Source organism: Arvicanthis niloticus, chromosome 8 (genome assembly GCF_011762505.2).
Source record: "Arvicanthis niloticus isolate mArvNil1 chromosome 8, mArvNil1.pat.X, whole genome shotgun sequence".
Taxonomy (NCBI): domain Eukaryota; kingdom Metazoa; phylum Chordata; class Mammalia; order Rodentia; family Muridae; genus Arvicanthis; species Arvicanthis niloticus.
Window position 1 is genome coordinate 30,395,421 of NC_047665.1, and position 22,813 is coordinate 30,418,233.

General features: G+C 36.4%; 1 protein-coding gene across 1 annotated transcript in view; it reads left to right on the forward strand.

Moving 5' to 3' along the window:
* Gmds (GDP-mannose 4,6-dehydratase) overlaps positions 1–22,813 on the forward strand; it is a 514,073-nt gene that overhangs the window by 215,956 nt on the left and 275,304 nt on the right. The window contains exon 7 of the mRNA XM_034509632.2: positions 21,772–21,899. Within this exon, the coding sequence (XP_034365523.1) occupies positions 21,772–21,899 (128 nt within the window). The remainder of the gene's footprint in view (positions 1–21,771; positions 21,900–22,813) is intronic.

Genomic DNA, 22,813 nt, shown 5'->3' on the forward strand with positions numbered 1-22,813 from the left:
AAAACTTGTAAACTAAAATAAAAATAATATGAAAGTATTTTTTTTTTAAGATTAAGCATTGTTTTCTGAGGAGACATTTGTGTCTGCCTGAGACTCTTAGAGGAGGCCTATACTCTGTTTTAATGTTTCTAGCATCTTAAGACATGCCATTGTGCTAATTGGCATTCAGTAAATATTTTTAAAGAAAGAATGAGTATCCCCATTTCAATAAAGGTTTAATGACTTAAATTTAGGATGTCAGAATTAGAAAACAGTAAAAATTTATAGGAGTTTTTGTAATGATTATTGTTTTATTGGATATATATATATATATATATATAATTAAAACTTACAAACTATTTGTAGTACTGATTAACTCTGGTTGATATACATTAATGAGCATTATACACATTTTAAACTTTTAATATATGTAAATAAAGCTTGGGATGGCACTGAAAGTGATGTCATCTTAGTGTTGCACCAATTCCCACAAGGAACAAGCACGTTTACTGGATGGAGTTCTAGAATCAGCAGTTTAATCCAAGGCACAACAAAAAACCTTAGTTTGTAGAGCTCAGACTGATAGACTGATATCTTGGGGAGAAATAAATCTTTCTTCCACTGAAAATAGGTGTCAGTCTTTTGATTACATAAATATATAATATTTTATAGTAATTTATGACTAGAAAAGGTATGGGAAAACTATTTTTTAATGTAAAAGTTTTCTAGATTAGACTTTGGCAAATTGTTTTGCAAAAAGGGCCAAATTGTATTCTCTCACTCATGTGCGTGTGTGTGGATGTGTGTGTGTGTGTGTGTGTGTGTATGTAAATAAAGTTTTATTGGAATACCACTATGCTCATTTGTTTACACTTGTTTGTGGCTGTGTTCGCACTCTAAAGTCCTGTATCCTGGAAATCCTAAATATTTACTGTCGAGACCTTTAAGAAATATCTATCTAATGAACATCCAAGAAACTTGCAGTTGGTTTCTCCCAAATAGCAAGTTGGTCTAGGAAATAGTGTCCAAGAGTTATTAATGTGGAGTAGCCCTACTGTGCTGCAGAGGTAATTTTTGGTTGGAACTCTTGAGTTCTTTCCTGCCATACAAAGAGGCCTTGCACACAAAAGAAAAGTTCATCATCATTAGTGTAAGACACCAAGTTTGTAGCTAACCAAAGACCTGCTCATGACAGCACCCAACTCCTAAGTTTTCTTATTGTCTCATTCTTCTGTCACTATATATGTTTACTTCATTCCAGGTTCTTTTTTCTTTAGTTTTAAGACTTTATTTAAAAACACATTTGTGTTATGTTAACTTTATTTTATATATTTATATATAAAACACAAAGATATAAAAGAAATAATGTAAAAATAAAAAATATAAATAAAATAACATAAATATATAACACATAAAATATTTCATATAGTTTATATATATATAAATAAAATAATATATAAAAATAAAATAGACATAAAATACACACACACACACACACACACACACAGAATCACTGTTGATTGTATAAGATAAGTAATTGGAAATAATTGCTAGAAAACAAACCTAGTGATCTAGCAGCTCTTACCATTACGATAAGGTATGTTTATGTTGTTCATATAAAATGTGGGCACTTTACCAGCACCTGCTACAGGATAGTGAGGAATGGATGAGATCTCAGCACTGTAGGTACATAGGCATGAAAATGTATCAGCATGTTCTTTGTGTTATTACTATTTGTTATATACTGATATAAATATTAATGGGGTATTTTATTAATAAGAATCCAATTTTTAAAATAAATCAACTATTTTAATTTACTAAGTAAAAACTTTAGTCTTTATTGCACAAATGAATTATACAAATGTGCTCATGTATTTGAAAAACTTCATCCTCTCACATACTTGAAATCATGTATCGGCTGCTTCTTCTAGTGAAAATATGGATCTACATATTTTATGTTTGCGTAATGCAGTATATTCTCTGTCATGGGTGTGGCTAGCATATATCCTTTCTTCTAGTTATGCAGACTTATTTACTAATTAGGAAAAGAGATTATGTTTATTATCTAAGCTATTCAATTTCTACAAAAATTGATACATCCATTTTTTTGCCTTCACTTTTAGGTTTCTTTGAAAAGCTAGAGTTAGTAAAACTGTGATGTCATGAGGATGTTAATCATATTGGATAAAGCTCGAGGAAAATATGAAAAGCTTCTCTGATTCACTAAAGTATCTCATAGATAATTTTTTTCAAATACAATAATTGACTCCACCCTCCAACCCCTACCTTGTCACATTTTACCATACATCCCAGAGTGATCTCAAATACGAGATCTTCCTGCTACAGCCTTCCAAGTGCTGGAATTACAGGTGTGTGCCACCATGTCTGTAAAATTACTCATATTTGAGATTATTCTGAATTAGAACATTATAACAAATTCTACTTGTAAATCTATCAATAATATTTTTAATTTTATTGTTCATTAGAAGGAAAAATAAAACTGTCACCTATGTCATACAGTCATTCTACTGTGTCTTAATCAATACATCTGCAGAATACTTTGCATGGCATGATTATAGATTTGTAGATTTACAAATATTAACAGAAATTTATTCCAAATAAAATAAAATGTATTTATATTAACAATTATGGCGAAACCAAAATCAGATATATCCTATGTCTAAGTTCAAAAGGTTAAAAAAATTAAGTGATTAAGTTAAACTGGATTTCCTGACTGGTGATTATGCCATCATAATTAAAGGGTGAAATTAATGTGATATTGAATGCTCTTGGTTTTTGTTTTCAATGTGAATTAAAGGCTTGGATTTCCTGCAGCTAAGGAGTGGCTGAGTCTTCAGTAAGACTGGCCAGGGTCCAATCTGGGAAGAGCATGGTTAGGCCAGGAGTATGACTAGTGAATACTTCCCACTGCCCATTATGGCTAGACTAGACTCCCTCTCTGAAGACACCAGCTCTGTGAGATGTGAGAAGTGTGTTTCAGTCTAGCTATCTGATGAGAATGTGTTTCTCATGCTGACTCTCCTTAGTCTTTTATCCATAAAAAAGTCTGGGCACTGTCCTGACAGCTACTTCTGGAGTAGACAGTAGACTGAGGAGGTGAAGTTTGAGTAAGTGTACCTACTTCCTTGGCTGCTAGTTAATCAGTGGTGAGTAGCATATGGTGATTGACTTCCCCAGACATCCCTAGCTTGAGTAAGAATGAAGTTTGATGTAGATAGCATGCTTTTTCTCCTCTCTTTCCCCTCTTTTCATTAAATGCTTAAGAACAGAGCACTTGGAGTTAGGGGTGTAGCACAGTGACAGAGCACTTGTCGAGCTGGTGTGCATGAGGTCTTGGGTTCTAGTTTTACCAAAACCAAGAATAGGACACTTGCTCAGTAGGTAAAATGTTGTCTCTTCTCAGAAAGTGTCTGGTTTTTCATTGCCCTTCTGTGTCTGTTAAACCAGTAAGGGATGGCGTGTGTAACACAGTTTCTTATCTGTTTGTAGTCTTTAAAGATGATATCCATCTTGTCTTTTCTAAAATTCCTTGTTTTCCCTAGTATTTCCCTAGACTGCTCAAGCCTAGTGAATCTTGTGCTTTGTGCCCTTTTTACTATGTATTTCCTCACTTAGTTTTACTGAGCTAAGGAATCAGTACTTTGGTTTTCATCATCATATTTGTTGGCAAGCATTATAGTAGTGGAAATACTGTACCCACTAGTTGACTAACAACAGACTTGGTGGTTTAACACTTTGAAGGTTCGTTTGCAGACATTTTCATTGCTTTGTTAACATGTATTCATAACATATATGGTCAGATGAAAGAACTAGGAAATAGCCAGCTCTCCAGAAATACTCTTCAGTTTATGAGAAAGAGAAATTTACAGATCATTCAATCTATTTTTCATCAATTAAAGAAGTAATGTTATTAATCTAACAAATGTCAACTGAGGCTAAAAATGATTCTGGTGGAGGGGAGCCATATGGTCAGGTATGGAATCTGTATTTTAGAATTTTTAAAATCTGTGAGAATGTATGTATGCATGCATATAGAAGTGTTTGTGTGGGAGAGGGTATATGCCCAGCACATATGTGGAAGTTATACAGAGTATAGCTGTAGTTGTTGGTTCTCAAGCACTTCCCACCTTTTGTTTCAGACTTAAGTATCAATAAGCTATCAATAAAACAAGTAAAACTAATAAAATGAATTAAGAATCATGAGGCAATGCCCAGTTTATAAAGTACTTAAGATAATTAACAGTTTGGAACTACCCACAAATGGATGGTGTGCTGCCACTGTTTGGATTTTGAGCCATTTTTAGATGATATAGCACATTCCTTTAAATATGGGCTTCATAAGAAATCATATATATCTGTCTAAACACTGTATTGCCCGCAGTGACTTTGTGAAGTTCATGAACTTTTGGTTTTCATTGAGAGTCTTGAGCATTTGTTTAGTTGCCAAATATCTGTTTTGTAAAATGTCTATTATCATGAATTAATCTTGAGAATTTTTTAGTTGATATTCCTATTCTATACAAAATTAATTGCATAAGGTATAATAAATCTCAAAATAATTTCCTCTTTGTTTTTCCTAAAGTATATTAGTCAATTTATTTATTTATTTATTTATTTATTTATCTATCTATCTATCTATCTTTTGCTTTAAAGATCAGATTTAATGGCGCTAGGGGAGTAGAGATTGGCAGAGTGGCTTTGTCCTCCAGAGAACATACGGCAGAGTTTGAAGATATTGGTTGTCACAACTGCCTGATATTTGCTAAACAGATAGATGCTGGAGACTCTGCTGACATTTTATAGTACATAAGAGAGACCCTCACAAGGAAACAGCAGCAAAGACACCCAAAACATTAGCAGTGGTGTTGAACATAAAATCCCATGTCATACAGCTTCAATTAAAAATCATCTTAGAGAAACATCTATGCCATCTATGAACTGCTGAAGCACATGAGAGTGCTGGTTGTACAGATCCAAAGCTGCAGGAGCTCCATGACATATGACAACAACAGGATACTGAGAAGAATCCCAGTGATGATCAAGTATTGATAGTATAACAAAAGCCAGAGAGGCCTGGACCCAGACCAATGGCTCACTGCAATGAACATTTGCAAGGGAAACTTTTTGGGCAAAAGGGTATACTGTGGGACACATTGCAGCTTCCACAGTCAGATTTTTGTTGTTTTTTTTTTGGGGGGGGAGGGGGAGGTAGGTTGCAAGGGTATGGAGTGGATATTTAGGAAGATGAGTGGAATTGGGGTGCAGGATGTGAAATCATTAAAACTGTCATTTATATATTTATAACAGTAGATATTGGAGTTGGACAGGGTGATGCATGCCTTTAGTTCTAGCACTCAGGAGGCAGAGCTAGGTAGATCTTTATGAGTTCAAGGTCCACTTGACCTACATAGTGAGTTCTAGACCAGGCAGGAATGCATAGCAAGACCCTTTCTCAAAAAACAAAAACAAACAAATAAACAGATAAGATACCTTTTTTTTTTTTCCAAAATACTCCTTTCACTAGGTAGAACTCTTTTATGACGCTTCAGCACGTATATAAGATTCTTGTTTCTCTGGCTTCATATGAGGCTATTCTGGCCAGGGGTCATTGAGTTATACATGGTAAACCCAGATCAGGGAAGCAGTTAGCAGAGTTGTAATTTCAGGACTTTCTCCTACAAGATTGAGCTCTCACTTCAGCCATCTTCTGATCCATAATACCCCTCTTGTCTTCCATTGTTACCTTCAACAAGAAAAGTAAATCCTCTCTGCTTTTGTTGTTAAACACATTAAAACAGGTTTCAAGTAATCTTTTCCTACATAGAATTACAGCAATAAAGTATGAGAAGTTTCCTATGTGAAAGTTTTCTTTCAAAATTCATAGAATTCATAGCCAATTTTGTGTTTTAGGAGATAATACAATGCATAATATTAGCTAGCACACTGTCTCCCCATATAAATAACATGTGCATAAATACTCCACAGAATTATGGTTAGCAGATTAAGCTCATTCTGATATAATAATACAAGAAAAAAACAGTTTCACCTACTGCATACTTCATTTGTATTTTTATCAAAGGTGCTTTTTGATTTCTTCTTAAGAAAAGTATCAGAACCTTACTTAACTCACTAGTGGGGGAAGGGACAACAATTGCTACTTGTGAAATCAGGGAATGAAGTAATCTCCTACTGGAGTTCCATGGGGCCATAATAGATTTTAACAACCATTTGCCTGTTCACAAGTGGTTAATTGTTGGCTACTAATCTTGTCTTTCTGGTTGGAGTACAAAGTGATATCATCTCATTTGCCATTGTATGTGTAGACTATGATAGTCCACAGATGACATGCACCTTTGGGGATTATAGTGCTGTCTGACACATCTTATTTATTTTCTGTGGATAGATGGAGTATAATTGCTCAGCCATGCAACTCTTCTGAAGTGATCCTTGTTTTACTGGAAGTGGTTATTACCATCAAACAAAATATTCCCTCCCACTAAGTAAGATGATACTTATGTGATTCTCTAATTGAGTCAAAGGTGTTTTTCTCAGTAATGTTTCATAATTTTTATTTAACATTTATGCTTGAAATCGAACTGTTAACTGATGTCACAGGTCCCTGCAGAATCGTCAGGCAGTGTGCTCGGGGAGGCAGCTACTTGAACATTCCCTGTCTTTGAGAAGTTATTCATTCAGACCTCTGTCTCCTCATTTACACATGGAAAGGATGACCATGCCTGACAGGGACATTTGAGGGTCATCTGCCTATCAGGGCATGTAAAGGGAAAACGTATGAAACAGTTTAACACTGGGCCTTGTAGGCTTGAGCATTCTTTGCTTGTTTTCACCTATTCTTCTTTCTGCTATCTTCAGCAACGACTTGGAGAGTATTAGTTTCTTTTCTTCTCTACTTTCAAGGTAAAACCTTGCTGGGCTCAACTCTGCAGTGGGACCATAGTTACTATCGAGTAGGAGTGAGACAGTTAAGGAATGAAGGCAGCAAATTCCTTGACTGTGGGATTTACTAAACTAGTGTAGCCAGGAGACATTTATAATCCAGAAAGATAAAATGGAAGTGGTGTTGGAGAATGCTTTCATTGTAGGAGAAGCCATGTGTACAGAGGATTCTGGCAAGTAAATCAAATCTATTTGAACTAGGAAAATAGAAAACAAAACAGACTTAGAGAATAATGGGCAGATACCAAAGCTGTCTCTGAAAAATTATTGTGGAAATTCATAAATATTATTTACAACCATTTGTATATTCTATTAATAAAACCCTGAAAGTCATTTGTGAAAAACATAAGATTTTATAAGAAATAGATACAATCCAGAAAAAAGAAATAACCATTTTCCTTTTGGATATACCATTGAGAAGCATATAGGTACACATTTGTCTGTTTTTGCAGTGCTGGTTATGGAATCCAGGGCTTCACACATGAAAATGCAAACACTACCACAGAACTGTGTCTCAGGCCCATGGTTATGATTTAAATTACATGCTAAATTGATTGTGAAAATTTATTGTGAGAAATTATATCATTTTATTCTTCCCGTGTCTTTATTTTTCAAAATTGTGGCCTTTTTTTCTTCAATTGTTGTTGTCGTATGTGTATATTCCTAAATATATAAATATAACCATCTTAGTCTATATAATGTTAGTTATATGTGTTTTTAGGATTGACTGTTTGGTTTTGGATATTCCATTGGTATGTCTTCTCAGAGGAAGACTTTCTCAAATTCTCAGCAGTTCTTAGCTGACAGTAGTTGTTTGTGTATGGTCGAGGCCTTGTCGGCTTTCCTCCTTCCATGGAGCATCTCTGTTGGTATTGTTTTCATTCTAATCATATTTAGAGAGCCATGTTGGTAAGACTTCATAGTTGTAACATTTGATATTTCTAAGAGACACAATCTCACAGAAAACTGCTTGTTCCTCTGGCTCATATAATCTTGTTTGTCCTCTCTTTTATAATAATCCATGAGCCTTTGGTGCAGGAGTTGGATTGTATATGTACCAGTTGGGACTGAGTTCCACAACTCTGTATTTTGATTGGTTGCCATTTTCATTAACTATCTCCATTTCTTGCAATGAGAAATTTCCCTGTTGAGTTTTGAGCACTAGACTTATCTGAACGTATAAAGTACAAATATTTAGAACATAGATGTTATTCATGTTTAGTAAAGTGGTGTTTATTGATTTTCCTCTACTATGTATGACTTCACTAGCCCTGGGTAGTTGGCTGGGTTTCCAGTACTGGTCTTAATTTCTCTCTTAATGTGGGGTCTTTAGTTCAATTAGAGAGCTGTTGGTTACTGTCAATGTATGCTTGCCGCTTCTTCTCCTTTAAGGTTATCTTGACATGCTAAGCATTATTGTGGTTTATTGTTGTTATAGCTGTGTAGGGCTATTGATTGTTTCCTTTCTTTGGAAGTGTACATGATGCCTTCTGGTACTATGGAAGGCTGTCCTAAGGGAAGTGGTATTTAGGTCAGTTCCAGCTCAGGTGCCTCTGGGCTCTATGTCTGTAGTTCATAATGTCTTAAGCAACAGGAACCTCATGGGGCAACCAAGGACAGTAGCAGTAGTGTATAATATTTGGGAGTCTCTTGGACTTACAAACAGCTCAGAAGAGGGCTTCTCATTCCTGGTGTCAGATTTTGTTATATGGTCTATTCCTCTTGGGGGAAGCAGGCAGCCCAAATGGAAAAACTATAGGTATATGATTCCTTATGACTTTTTTAGAAGTCGTTTATCTTCTTACCTTCTTCAATATTTTTTTCTTTTCCTCCAAAATGAGAGTTCTGCATCCGTATTTTACTCATTTCCTGTTTCACTTGTACCTTGTTAATTCTACATTGTCTTTTGAATCAAAATGTTATATTGGATTTTCTTTTCAAAGTTTAGTATGAGTCTGAGTTTTCCATTTTAGTGTTTGCTATGGAACATTATTATATTTGTCAATCATTCTTGGGTTCCAAGAATACCCAGGACTTCAACCATTCCTAACACTTGCTCTGTTACTGATATATACCTGTTGCCACTCCTCCATATAATTGCTTCAGGTAGAGACATAGGCATATTCACCTGCTCAGATTCAGTCAGACTCTCCCACGTATTAAAGGAGGGACTTTATATTCATTTTTCAGCCTCTGTGAGCCATGGATTGCTCATCTGTGAAAGTAGATGATAATAAATTTCACTTCAGGTTGTTATAGCATTAAAGGAAATAGTGTAAGTGAAGCCAGGAGCACATTATCATTACTGCCGTGACCACTATTAATTCCCCACATAGAGAAATAGATTAATTTTGTGTCTCTTCACAACTTAAAATATGATAGTAATAAACAGTATAATATAGGTTGGGATATAGTGCAGTGGCAGCTACTTGCGTAGCATATTCAAAGCCCCGGGTTTCATTAATAGCACCACAAAATAAAATTAAACACAAACCATTAAGTAGGAATAATAAATAGGAAATCAGTAAAGGAATTCATAATTTATTGAACTTGTTTTGCGTGGGCAAAGCAAAAAGCTTCCAGAGCTTCTTTACTGGTAATTAAATAGTTAAGCTGTGAGAAAGTAGTTGATGGATATCATGCTAGAAAAATGGTCTATGCTTCTGTCACTGGGCCTTCTTTTCCTCGGGCTCCTCTTCATTCCCATCCGTGCATTTTTTTCAGTCAGAAACATGTTTTTCTAGAAAAAGAAGCTTTCCCTTTTACTCACTTGTTACAGCTCCTGTTATTGCTTGTTGCAAACCCATTTGAAGCCTTCTGTACATTCCTCTCCTTATGCCTTTGAATAGGAAGCCCAAAGCCGTGGATACCTCAAGAAGAGGTAGATGATATTGTAAGAAAATGTCTATAAAACAAGTAGGAATGTCAGAAATTCCCTTCCTTGTGTTTTTGTTCTCTGATCATTCAAACAGGCATACACTCATGCATGCATACATGTGTGCACACACTCCATATCAGCAGCTTATTGACTGACAAAATATTTACTGGTCAGCCTTTATTTTTAGTTATTCTTGGTCTTAGACTTAAACCCTTCTTTAAAAAACTTAAATTTCCCGACTTATTAGCAACAGTGCCTACAGAGGATGTGATATTGCTTGCTTTCCTTGGGTGATAAATGCCCTCTGTACTTGTTTGTCCTTAGGATTTTGTATGCCTTCGCTCTCTGTGATAGGAAGGGACAATAAAACCGTATCAAAAGAGCTAAGTAAGGTTATTATGGAAGGAGACACAGTTGTTCATTTTGTAGACATTTATCCTTATTTTCTATCAAATGAAAAATTTGAATCAAAGTTCTTTTGAAGATTTTCTTATGTTGGCTACAGTCTTCATGTTGGGATGGCTGTAAGCCAACACTGTTTCTGTAGAGTTACTTTGAACATGAAATTCACAGAAAGTCACAGTGCTTTACTTCTTAAATGTCACTATACTTCTGAGCTGGGATGGAAGCTGAAATGAAATTTTAGTCAGAGCAGTTTAATTTTGAGCACTGTCAACTAAATGTATAAACAATGTCATTCTGTGAAATAGCTGTATAAATTCTAAAACAAACCACAAATATAAAGTGATTTGTGGTAAGTCATTTGTTTAATGCTAATGTCATTCCTGAAAAAAGGGACTTGATTTCACAAGATGATATTTGTATCTCTGTATTAATCCCAGGGGCTTTCGATTCTGAGGTGTACTGAATGTGCTTACAAAGAAGCTCTTGTTGATATTTACCTCAAGTTCTTCTAGTGGAGGGCAAGGACCTGTGGAGAGAACTCCACACACAGGAAGACAGAGAGTAAATCTACATGTGTTCAGAAGGGACACCAGCTGCCTGACATATCCAGGTAGTTCCTTTGTCATTGCCTGAAGTGTGCATGGGCTTGAGAAACAAGCATACCCCATTCAGAGTTTAAGCGTGCCTGAGAATTTGGACTATCACAGAAGAAAAAAACAAGACTCACTATATGCTGTATGAAGAGATTCCTTGCTATTTAAACCACTGAATAGCTCTGACTTTTTTCTTTCCTTGCTAAACATCTGTCTTCTGTTAGGTACCATACCAGCCACTGTTAAAAGTGACAAATATGCTTGTCATTAAAAACTTCATGTAGGACAAGGACACTGACTCTCAATGTAATATAAGAGCATGGAATCTTTGCTAGCGCTGACCAAGGAGGACAACAGAAGAGCTCTCCCCCTCTTGTTGGAAAGCTCAAATTACCCATAGAGATGATAACTTAAGTGTCCAGCAGTAAGGGACCCAGTGTGGACACAGATTTTCCTTCTGAGTACAGAGCATGTCTAGAAGAGGAGGGATTTTTTTTTCTGAGGGGGTCAGCAAACAATATGGCTAGAGTATCTATGCCACTTGTTAAAACTGTAAAAGGGCACATGGAAAGGAGGAGACACTCGGGAGGTGACACTGGAATAGTCTAGTCTCTGTGACCACTCAAGAAAGAATATTGTGGCTGGATTTATATTGTGAAAATATGGACTTTTAGTTGAGATTTGAAAGAAAGAAATGCGAGGACAATAATGCTACTTACTATCCTTAATAACGGTGACAGAAATTCTGAAAGAAAAATGTTTAGGGCCTGGGCCAGGTGGAATTGCTCAAGTTTGGACCCTGGATCTTGCTAAGACTCTGGCGTTAGAAATGCAAAAGCTCATCCTACATTTATGCAAGATTACTAATTAAATTTAGGCAAGCAGGTTCATATAGGTGGCTTATGTGTTAGAATGGATGGCAGAGAGTGAGTGTTTTCTGCTGGGTGGGCTGTCTCTCTCGGTCTGTCTCTCTCTCTCTCTCTCTCTCTCTCTCTCTCTGTGTGTGTGTGTGTGTGTGTGTGTGTGTGTGTGTGTGTGTGTGTGTGTGTGTGTTTTAAGCTTGGTCTCAATTTTTCCAAGCTATCTGCTTCCATGAAACCAAAGCGAGGCTCACCAACACCTTCATATTCTCCACTGTAGAAGGAAATGGATTTCTTTTAATGGTCTTTAAAACAGATCCAGGGAAAGTTAATACAGGCTTTTCCTTGGCTGTGGCTGTTCTCTGAGCCATATAACAGGAGAATGGCTTCTTTGGGTCAACACAAGTAGGCTGTCCCTCTGTAATAAAATTTGGTACAATCAGATTGGTAGAGTTAGGCAAACTCCACTAGTGACTGGCAAACAGGAGGAAAGCACAGTAATGCCCTGTGGTGTGATCTGTAAACTAGTTAACTACTCTGAGTGTGGCTTACTAGAAGGTATATAGAAGAACTGCTTAATTAAGAGTCCCTGAGAAGTACAGTAGTCACAGTGCAGAGAAATGATATGATAGGGATAGGGAGTGCTTTAGACTTCAAGAACAAATAGTCATCATTGGCACACAGCTCACCTGCAGATGTCTGCTCTCCCTGCCTTGACAGGTAACCTGAAGTGAACTGTCCTCAGAGCATTCCTCAGCTCCCATCCCCTTTTTTGACACTCTGATGCCAGGGCTTTTAATTCTCCTAGTTCAGTTTCTCCTCCCAGCACTAGATCTTCCCTTGCAGCATGCAAATATGTTGTTACTTTCTGTCCCTTTGTGAAAATCGTCACCACCTTCCAGCCATACAGCAAAAGCTTTCAGGAAAGTGGCATGACTGTTTATTGTCTGTGTGAGATTTCTATTCTAGACTGCCGTTCTTTCTCCATCCCTACACACTGGTGCTGGGAATGGAAACTAGGACCTTGAACATACTAAACAGACTCTGCCAGTCACATGCCACACCTCTTCATCCTGTCTTGAGCCCTGACATCTGCAGGAGTTTTTCCAAACAACTCAGAAGCTGTCTGATTTGGGCCTGAGTCACCTTTGAGCTGGCTTTCCTTTGGTCATTTCTTCATCTGTTTTTTCCATTACATAGCAGCGTCTTAGGCACTCCCTGGACTTTCCTTCTCCTCTGTTTGACCCTAAGTGGGTCAGTGTCAATGAACTTGGTTTGTGGACCATTTGTTTTATTGTTTGCTTCCCTCTTGGTGGTCTCAGCCAGTGTCTTGGACTTGAAATGGATGGTTCCCAAATGTGTGCTTTCAGCTACTAACCCCACATAGGGCCAGCCTGAGTCACACTAATTTAGGGATGAAAATTCATCCTTGTATAGTCATAATTTAAAGATTTCATAGTCATCAGCTCTCTGAAAGCTTGATTAGTACATAAAATGAATGGAAAGACAACCACATATCTGTGGGTGAGGTTGGTTTTATATGTAAATTAATTTTGATTGCTCTGGATTTATTCATTAGGGGGTCTTCTGTTTGAATAAGGCAGTGGGTTTGTTGCCTTGGAGAGGCTGGCAACTTTGCAGAATCCTTATTTGTCTCAACTGAGGATATAAAAGCTAAGGAATACAAAAGATAGTACCCCAAAAGGAGTTATCTGCCCCCAAGGTTAACAGTGCCAAAGTTAAGAAACTCTTAAACATGGGTTATGAATTTAAGTTATCTATCGGTGGAAATACACTGAATATTTGATGAAAGTAGAGGAATTCTTAGAACAGCACTCTAAGCACATATTTATAAGTACTTGCCAAAAGATAGTAACTCTCCTGAAAAATGCACATTGTGAATTGTCCTCTTTCAAGCCTGGGGTTCCTTTAAACATGCCCTCTGGATTGCAAGTACCTGCAGTTAAATAGTGTTGCTCTTGGCAAGGCTTGGTGAGCAAAATGAAGTATGGTCTCTCTGATCTCAGTAGTATGCTCAGTCAGCCATGACCTTCTCAGTGTCTCTTCTTTCTACACCCTGTCTACACCAAGTCACAGCTCAAGCAGTTTTCAGTGGGATAGCCAGAGATTACCACAGGGGAAACTCAGGGCCCCAACCAGAGAGGTTCACGTGGGGTTCAGGATGAATTGGAATGACTTCTTATTTGCAAACTTTCTACTTTATATAACTTGAGAAACTTTTAAACAAACTATTGGGCAATGAAATAGATTTTTTTGTAAGAGAAACTAATGTTTCTTCAAATACTATTTGTATGCTGACAGATAAAATTTTACATATATATGTATGGATACATACATATATATATACATATACACATACACACATATATACATATACATACATACATATATATATATATATATATATATACACACACACACACACATACCCATGTGCAAATAAAATCTAGTGAATATAGTCACATTCACATAGTAAACATAAAACAATCTCACTTGCAATCATTCTTAGGGGTTAACTCAGCCAATATTAACTATGAAATACAGAACTTTGAAATGCAGTGGTTTAACTAGTGTGCTAAGCATAAGAATTAGCAGATTTTCTCTGCTACTTTTAGGGAGTCAGTATCAAAAGTCTTGAATCACATTCTGTCTTTAAAAAAAAAAATACTAAACCATCAACCAAAGAGTATACATGAAGGGAGCCAGGATTCCAGATACATACGTAGCAGAGGATGGCCTTACTGGCATCAGTGGGAAGGGAGGGAGGCTTGATGCCTCAGCTTAGGGGGATGCTAGAGGGGTGAGGCAGGAGTGGGTGAATGGGTAGAGGAGCACCCTCATAGAGGCAAAGGGGAGAGGGGAATGAGATAGGGGGTTGTAGAGGGGTAACCAGGAAGGGGATATCATTTGAAATGTAAACAAATAAAATTATTAATAAAAAATAAGACTCTATGGAAGTACAATGTGGTAAATACATTGAGACTTAACAGCTGATAATATTTTTAATAAACTTTATAATTTAAAAAGAACTGTGGAAATAAAAGCATCACACATTAAAATCAATGAGACCCAAAGTGTATAGTGCTTAATGAATTACTGAAGTTAGAATTGACATTAAGAACAGAAGCTGTGGACTTCTGATGTTTTGAAAACCAACTATCCATGTAAGGTAACCTGGACTGTTGTCTGTTAACTCCTCTCAGCTATTTCTAAATAAAATATGGAAAACACCCTAACAATAAACTCAAAGCCATGAATTTGCTATAGTCTCTTAACTCATAGGCTAACCGTCTCAAATCAGTTAAAAAAGTTAAAGAAGGACTTAGGACTATCTTGTACCTCACTGGTACAATTAGGAATAACTATGCTCTAATTGCATTTTGAGAGAAAAGTTTTGTTTTAACTGGAAGGGTGAAGCTAGGTGATGAGAGAGAGAAAGGGGGGGGGCATGGAGGCAGATGTTCACGAGTCTCCACCAGTCAAAGATAATTTATATATCTAGATTGGGTATTGGGTTACACTTCTGATTGAGCATTACCAAACTTATAAAGCCTTTGATTAACATTTTAAAAAAATGTATAAAAGCAAAAAGGAAAAGGGGGCATGGGATAGGGGTTTTCTAGGGAGGGGAAATGGGGAAAGGGGATGGCATCTGAAATGTAAATAAAATATAAAGAAAGAAAGAAAGAAAGAAAGAAAGAAAGAAAGAAAGAAAGAAAGAAAGAACAGAAGCTGTGAAACTTCATATTCCATTTTAGACATTTAGTATCCAATATATTTTATGTACTTATCCACCATCAAAACCAAAAAAATCTATGACAAAATTAGTTGTAAGAGCAATAATCCTTATATGGTAACATGATAATGCCTTTTTAGTTATATGATCTTTATATGTACATTACAGTTATTAGACAGTAATTCCCACTGAAGGTACAAGGCTGCAGTCCATTGTTAGTCAAAGTCAGCAACAGTAATAAATCAGTTGAGAATAGCTTGTCGTACTAAAATTTTGTCACCCTACCCCAAAGAGATCTCAAGGCCCAACTGCTTACTAACTAAGGTGACAGATCTCCTTTCAGGATTCCTTAATTCTTTTTAATTTACTGTTTTATCTGAAGTGATTTGGCCCTAAAAGCATTGATGGAAACTAAAAAAAAAAAAAAAATCTCATCTTTAGTCCACTACTGTGGAGGTTGTATAAAGACAGGTGAATGAGAAAAATAAACACCTACCTTGTTAAAAGATTAATCATGCTAACCATCAAGCATTATACCTAACAGACGAGATTTTTATTGATGTGGCCTTTGACATGTAACTCTTCCTTGGTCCCAAGTTATGATTCCAACTTTAAGGTAAGACAGGTGAGAAATTTCACTGCCCGGTTAGAGCGGAGCTGCTTAGAACATTTCTCAACTCTTGACCCTTTTAACTAGAGAGTTTTATTTTTGAGACATGGTTTCTAGTAGTCTAGGAGCTTTCTATAGGCTGGCCTCAAACTCACAAGGAGTTCTCTGTGCAGACAGACCAGTCTGGTTTCGAACTCACAGTGGAGCTCTGTATATACCAGGCTATCCTTCAACAGAGATCCAAGTGCAAGAATTAAAAAGGTGCATACTGCCATACCCAACTCACACCAGAGACATTTTTATAGAAATTCAAGCATATAGGCAATAATCAAAAATTACAATCAAAATGAAATAAATATTAAATTGTTTACTAATAATAAGTTGTAATTATTTGAAACCAGTTTTGTTACAGAAATTTACTATTTGTCTTAGTTTGGTTTCATTGCTATGAAGAGACACGATCACCACAACAACTCTTATAAAGGCAAACATTTAATTGAGTCTGGTTTATGGTTTCAGAGATTTAGTCCATTATCACTGTGTCAAGAAGCATGGAAGCATGGTGCTGGAGGAGTTGAGAGTTATTCATTCTGATGTAAAGGCAGCCAGGAAGAGACTATCTTCCATACTGATCAGATCCTAATCATTGGAGCCTCAAAGCCCACACCCACAGTGACACACTTCCTCCAACAAGGCCACACTTATTCTAATAAGGCCACACCTCCTAATGGTGTCACCCCCTGTAGGTCAGACATTCAAACACATGAGTCTATGGAGGCCAAACCTATTCAAACTACTACATTGTTTCCCAAAGGTTCTAGCAAGTTTTCATACTAATGATATGGGTGTCCTTTTTCATTTTTCTTTAAGAAAGAAATCTTGGCTTAAAATCTGATAATGCAGGATATATTCATATATTTGGATAAAATCATCTTCAGTGTTTTTCAGTTGATCAATATTGTAATGCTAAACTTGTTAATGCTGAGAATGCCCTCCCTCATAAATATGTAATAAAAGATGTCAGAAGGGTTATTTCATAAGTTATTGGAAATTCTGTCTTAATCCTCAGCCTAAGTTCATTTTAATGAAAAATCAGCTACTTAAATAGTACTAGTTAATTATTTTTACTTTTCTTATTTAATATTTTTATTTATCTTTAAGAATTTAATGCATTATAATGTATTTTTATCATATTCATTCTTCTCCCATCAACTCCTAGATGCCCATATTCTCCTCCAAGCTTCATGTGGTTCATGTTCTCTTGTTCCTCCTCCTACTGCTCCTCCTCCTGTTCTTCCTGCTAATCCTCCTCCTCCTTTTCTCTTTGTCTTCTCCCTCCTCCTTCTTTTCCTACTGAGTCTAATCAGTGCTGTCTAGAAGTGTACATGGATATAGTGCTCGAACTTGATTTTCTAATCATCCTTATACAATAATAAGATATAGACTAATTTAATAAATTCTGGAGAATGTTGCTAGAAAAATGCCAAAACTCCATCTTTTCTATAATTGAGTTATTCAGATTCTTCAAGAGCAGAAACTTAAGCTGTATAGTAAAAGCACTGCAGTTCATCACACAGTGTAGTTGCAGGTCTAAATTCTAGGTTTTCATGGCACGGTATGGAGTGACACTGTATTTGTAGCACAGAGTGAACATCATGTGTTCAGAACTGAGCCTGCAGTGAATATGTGATACAATGCAGAATGTAATATCAGAAACACCACAGATTCGTTATGTATTTGGCATCTGTCTTTACCTATACGTTTCTTTTTTATGTCTTGGCGATCCATAAAATTCTTCTTCTTCCCCTATCTTACTTCTTCCCATGTGACCTGTGCTAGCCTGGAACTGAGGAACCTTGGCACTGTGCATGCTGATACCACAAATGTGCACCTCCACATTCAGTTTTCTGCCTTCAACTAAAAAAATAAGTCATTATATTTTACATATAATATTTTTGTGTTTTTAATGTGGCAGTTTTCATAGCTGCTTTCTCTCTTGAACAGAAATTCTGTTCTTTTGCCAGTGCTAGCAAAACCCATGATCTCAAACCTTGTTTAATCCTGCTCTTGTGAATACATTTACTTGGGTACTCTTTTTTTTTTTTTTTTCTAGATTAGTGAGTTTATACTGAAGAGATAACCTGATGTGATTTGAAACATGCTTATTAAGGCTTCTTGTACGGGTTCACATATGCTGTTCCAATTACTGTTTATTTACACATATTGTCAATCCCAGACTTCCGAAATTATACCTATAAGAAAGTCAGGAAAGAAGAAATCTGAGGTTTTCCATGAATCTAAATGTTACCATTGATACTGTTACCATTTAATGTAATAATTATAGTAATGATTAACATGTATTATTTTCTAATTATATTACCAACATCAAACCCAGCCTTGAGTAGTATCACAGTGTCATGTACAACAAAGCTAAAATAGGCAAATTGGACCCCATCAAAACAAAACCCAGTAACAGCAAAACACGTGCGTCAGGGAGCACCACTGCAAGAGTGAAGATAGTTCACACAGTGAGATCTCAGATACTTTCATATGGAGAGGCTTAGATCCACAATGTATAAAGCATCTGGGATCCTGTAGTTAAAAGATTAGTAACCAGCTAAAACCTTCTCTATAGATATCCAGTAAGCATATAAATAAGTATTTAATAAAATATCCAGTAGACATATAAATAAAGAAGATATTCATTAAGCATCTGAAAGTTCTTTGTTGAAAAGCATATGAAAATAGATTGTTGATTTGATTTCATTAGCTTTTAAGGAAAGACAGGTCAGAGCCGATCCGGTACCTACTGAAGTGGCTGTAGTAAAGAATAAGTGTTGGGGAGAACCCATGGGTCCCACTGCTGTAAAAATGTAAAGTAGTTCCGCCCCTTTGATAAATGCTTCACAGTTTATGATAGACCATGTACAGTAACTATGTGACCCACCCATTCTGCCCCTAGGGATATGCCCAAAGGAAACAAACATATGTCCATACAAAAACTTGTACATGAACATCCATGGTGGCTTTATTCACAGTAGCTAAACAATGGAAGCAACTCTGTGTCTACCTGCTGATGGCTGAACCAATAAAATGTATTGTTTTTCTACAGAAGAACATTAACTATAAAGCTTTAATAATGTTCTGATTCAAGTACTATGTGTATCACCCTTACTATGTTATTCTAAATGAAAGAAATAATCTCAGAGTTATATGAAGTGTCTAGATTAAGCAAATCTAAAAATAAATGTTTCATCTCTGGTGCTTTGGTACTGCCTGACAGTAGACCAGGCCTGTTTGTTTCCAGTGCCTTCAGTGCTCATGCTGAGGTTATCCTGGGTAGAAAGTGAATTAGATGAAATCAGATGTTCCTTTGGATTCTGAAAAATATTAGTACAGTGGAAAAAAAATCTCACTAATTCTTATTGGGGACACATTCTAATAAGTTGGTATCATTTGTTATACTCCTTCACTTTGAGATGATAGCATAGTCCTTTCAGTAAAGACAAACATAAACCTAGATTTTAACTTAAAACTTACTGTGTGACAAATCAGTAGATTTTTAAATATTAAAAATTTCAAAACTATGTCCACTAAATGCTTCTTAGTTTGAAAAGGCTCTTTCATGATGGACCTCTGTGTTTTGTCAGTTACCTAGGAAAACTGAAAGTTTTGACTTCCTTTGTTTTTTGTTGTCAGTTGCTTTGAGACAAGGTCTTTTGCTGAGTTCAAGCTGACTTCAGATTTCAGTCCTCCTCCCTCCACCTTTTGAGTGCTGAGATTTTAGCTTTACCCATCTTTAGTTTATTAATGCTCCTATGAGGTGTTTGGTTATTTAAGCATTTGGTTTTCCATGCCCTTTTTGTGTTTTTAATGATACAACATGCTGTGAATATGTAGAGGTTGTGTTTGAACTTGTAGTCTATGTCCCTGCTTGAGTTTAGAAAATCTATTTAGAAATGCCCTCCATGTTCCTGTGCCACTTTCTTCATAAGTCCAAACTCTGTTGTGTTTGCCTCTATCCTCTGCCTACACAATGAGCAGAGGTAGAGTTTATCATCACATGGTGTTGGAAGCCATGTATCTAAAATGTAGAAAGCCAGTGGCATTTTCTGATATTATATCTAGATACAGAAACTTAAATAAAATCATCTCAGAAGTTCCTTTTAAGTTTATCCTCCTTTATGATAGGTATAAACCTGACATGAACTATCCCAGTTATATATGTGGGGGAACTCGAGGGCGGGGAGGTGGGGGTAGGTGGAGGCACATCCTCATAGAAGCAGGAGGAGTGGGGATGGGATAGGGGGTTCCTGGGTGGGGATGAAATGGGGTAAGGGGATAACATCTGAAATGTAAATAAAATATCCAATAAAAAAAGAAAAAAATTATTCTCCTTTATGATAGGTAGAAACCTGACATGCACTATCCCAGTTATTCAGGACAGAGGATCTCTTGAGCACAGGTCATTAAATTTTTGTTGAGTCTGGTCAACAAAAAGCGCTCTCTCTCTTTCTCTCTCTGTCTCTCTGTCTCTTTCTGTCTCTCTCTGTCTCTCTCTTTCTCTTTCTTTCTTCCTCCCTGTATCCCTCTCCCACTTCCTCTCCTCTCCCACTCCACCTCCTCTTCTCCCTCCCTCCCTTCCTTTTTCTTTCTCTCCTTCTCCCTTTCTCCCTCTCCCTTTCTCCCTGTCTTCTTCTTTCTCTTATTCTGTCTCCCCATATGAATGTACATATGGGTAGATACATTTCTTGTTTTTTATTTAACATATATTAATATATATTAATATTTTGAGATAGATTCTTACCACATAGCCCATGGTAGCCTGGAATTCATGACCACCTCCACCTACATCTCAGTCTCCCTAATAGTGATATTACAGGTCTATAGAACCATATCCAATTTGAGACCTTATATCTTAAGGAATGGGTAAAGAAGAATGAATAAAGTAAAGGTAAATGGAGATTATCATTAAGAATTAGACAATTAAAACAATTTCAATGCTTTTGTTATTTTATGGTATATTTCAAAATATTTGTACAAAATTCAGAAACCCATTTTTCTAGATGGCATTTGCATGAAACTGGAAAGTGATCTTACAGTAAGTATGGTACAGAGAAACCCTTGACTTGAACTGTATGATTCTTTATATTTGGATGGATGTTCAGGTTTCTGGATGAGAGTGAGCACCACTTATTTTGTTAAGAGAAAGGCAGCCCAAAGAAAATCCTGTTGGGTTTCCTGTAACTAGTTTTACCCTGTGAACAGTTACTTTCCTCCCTCTTCCCATGGGCTCTAAAATAGCCTTATTAATAGAAATATATGATGTTTGTGTTTAAAAAAAATCAGGGTGGTCTTAGATGTCTGTCTTCCATTCTGGCATTTCCCTTTATACAACCCTTTAGAATTTTCTGTTTAAAAACTGGCATTCCAATAGCTTTTCTTTGGCCTAAAGCCTGGGTTACACATTGAAACAGCAAATTAGGAATGTTAAGACATCCTCCAAAGAAGAAATGTTTGTTATGAAAGTAGAGCTGATATGACACTTAGAATTAGAGCTTCTTAACTTGTCTAAATGACAGCTAATGATCGTTCTTCTCTTTATATTATTATTTTAGGGGGAGGGAATGGGATGAAAGAAATGCCCAGAGGTTGATACTGTGAATGTCAAATGTATTCTATTGATAATACGTCTTTTGTCTCTTTTTTAGGAGCTAATTTTGTTACTCGAAAAATTAGCCGGTCAGTAGCTAAGATTTACCTTGGACAACTGGAATGTTTCAGTTTGGGAAATCTGGATGCCAAACGAGACTGGGGCCATGCCAAGGACTATGTAGAGGTAGGAACTGACTCATTACATTAAAACTGCCTGTATTAGTTTATATTTTAAATGTGAGGCCGGCAGTGAGAAACTTGACCTAGAAGTGGTCAGAAAGAAGCTTCTGCTGACACAAATATGGCTAACTGTGCTAAACCGTTTAAAGCTCCATGGCTTGGAAGTGTACACTGGGTATGGTGAATATTACTTAACAAGGAAATCTTTTCAAAATTTTCTATTTTTGATCAAAATGAAAGTGCTGGCCAGTGCTTTGAATGATAGATGTGTATGTTAATGTTTATAGTGTTGGAAGGTTATTCTTCATTTTTCTAAAACTTTTATCCTACCTGACTTATTTCATATCTCCTTCTTTTCTACAACAGCATTCACAAAACCACTAGTTCTGAAATCCTCAACAAATAATATCCAATCTTGGTTTATTTATTCTAAGACCGTTAGATACGGAGTCTCTCAAATTCCTCTCCAAGTACTGGTGTTAGGGAGATTTCGGTTTTGTGCTAAGGTTGTAAGCCTCATGTTCCTTGCCATTGCAAGCCACTGAGCTCTTCCCATCCTGGTATTGCAAGATAAATATGTTATGGTTAAATAGAAAGTCAACTCTGGTATAGTTAAAACTTTACACTCTTAGAATTCCTAAAAAGTTAAGAATACCTTAGCTTTGTTTACTGAGTTATGTACAAAGAGTGTAGTTTTCTTTTTCTTTTAAATCAAGTTTTCTTTGTTTTAGTTACCATGCTTTTAAATATCCATGATGGTTACGTGGCCAGTTTGGCTGAAAAATAAACATGAACTAGCTTGGAAGCGATGTCATCCGTTCCCTGTCATTGCACAGCTGCTCACATACTCCTGTGCTCACATTAGACTCTGTCTTAAAGGAATTTTGTCTAGAAATTGGATCTGGCATCCCTGTGCAC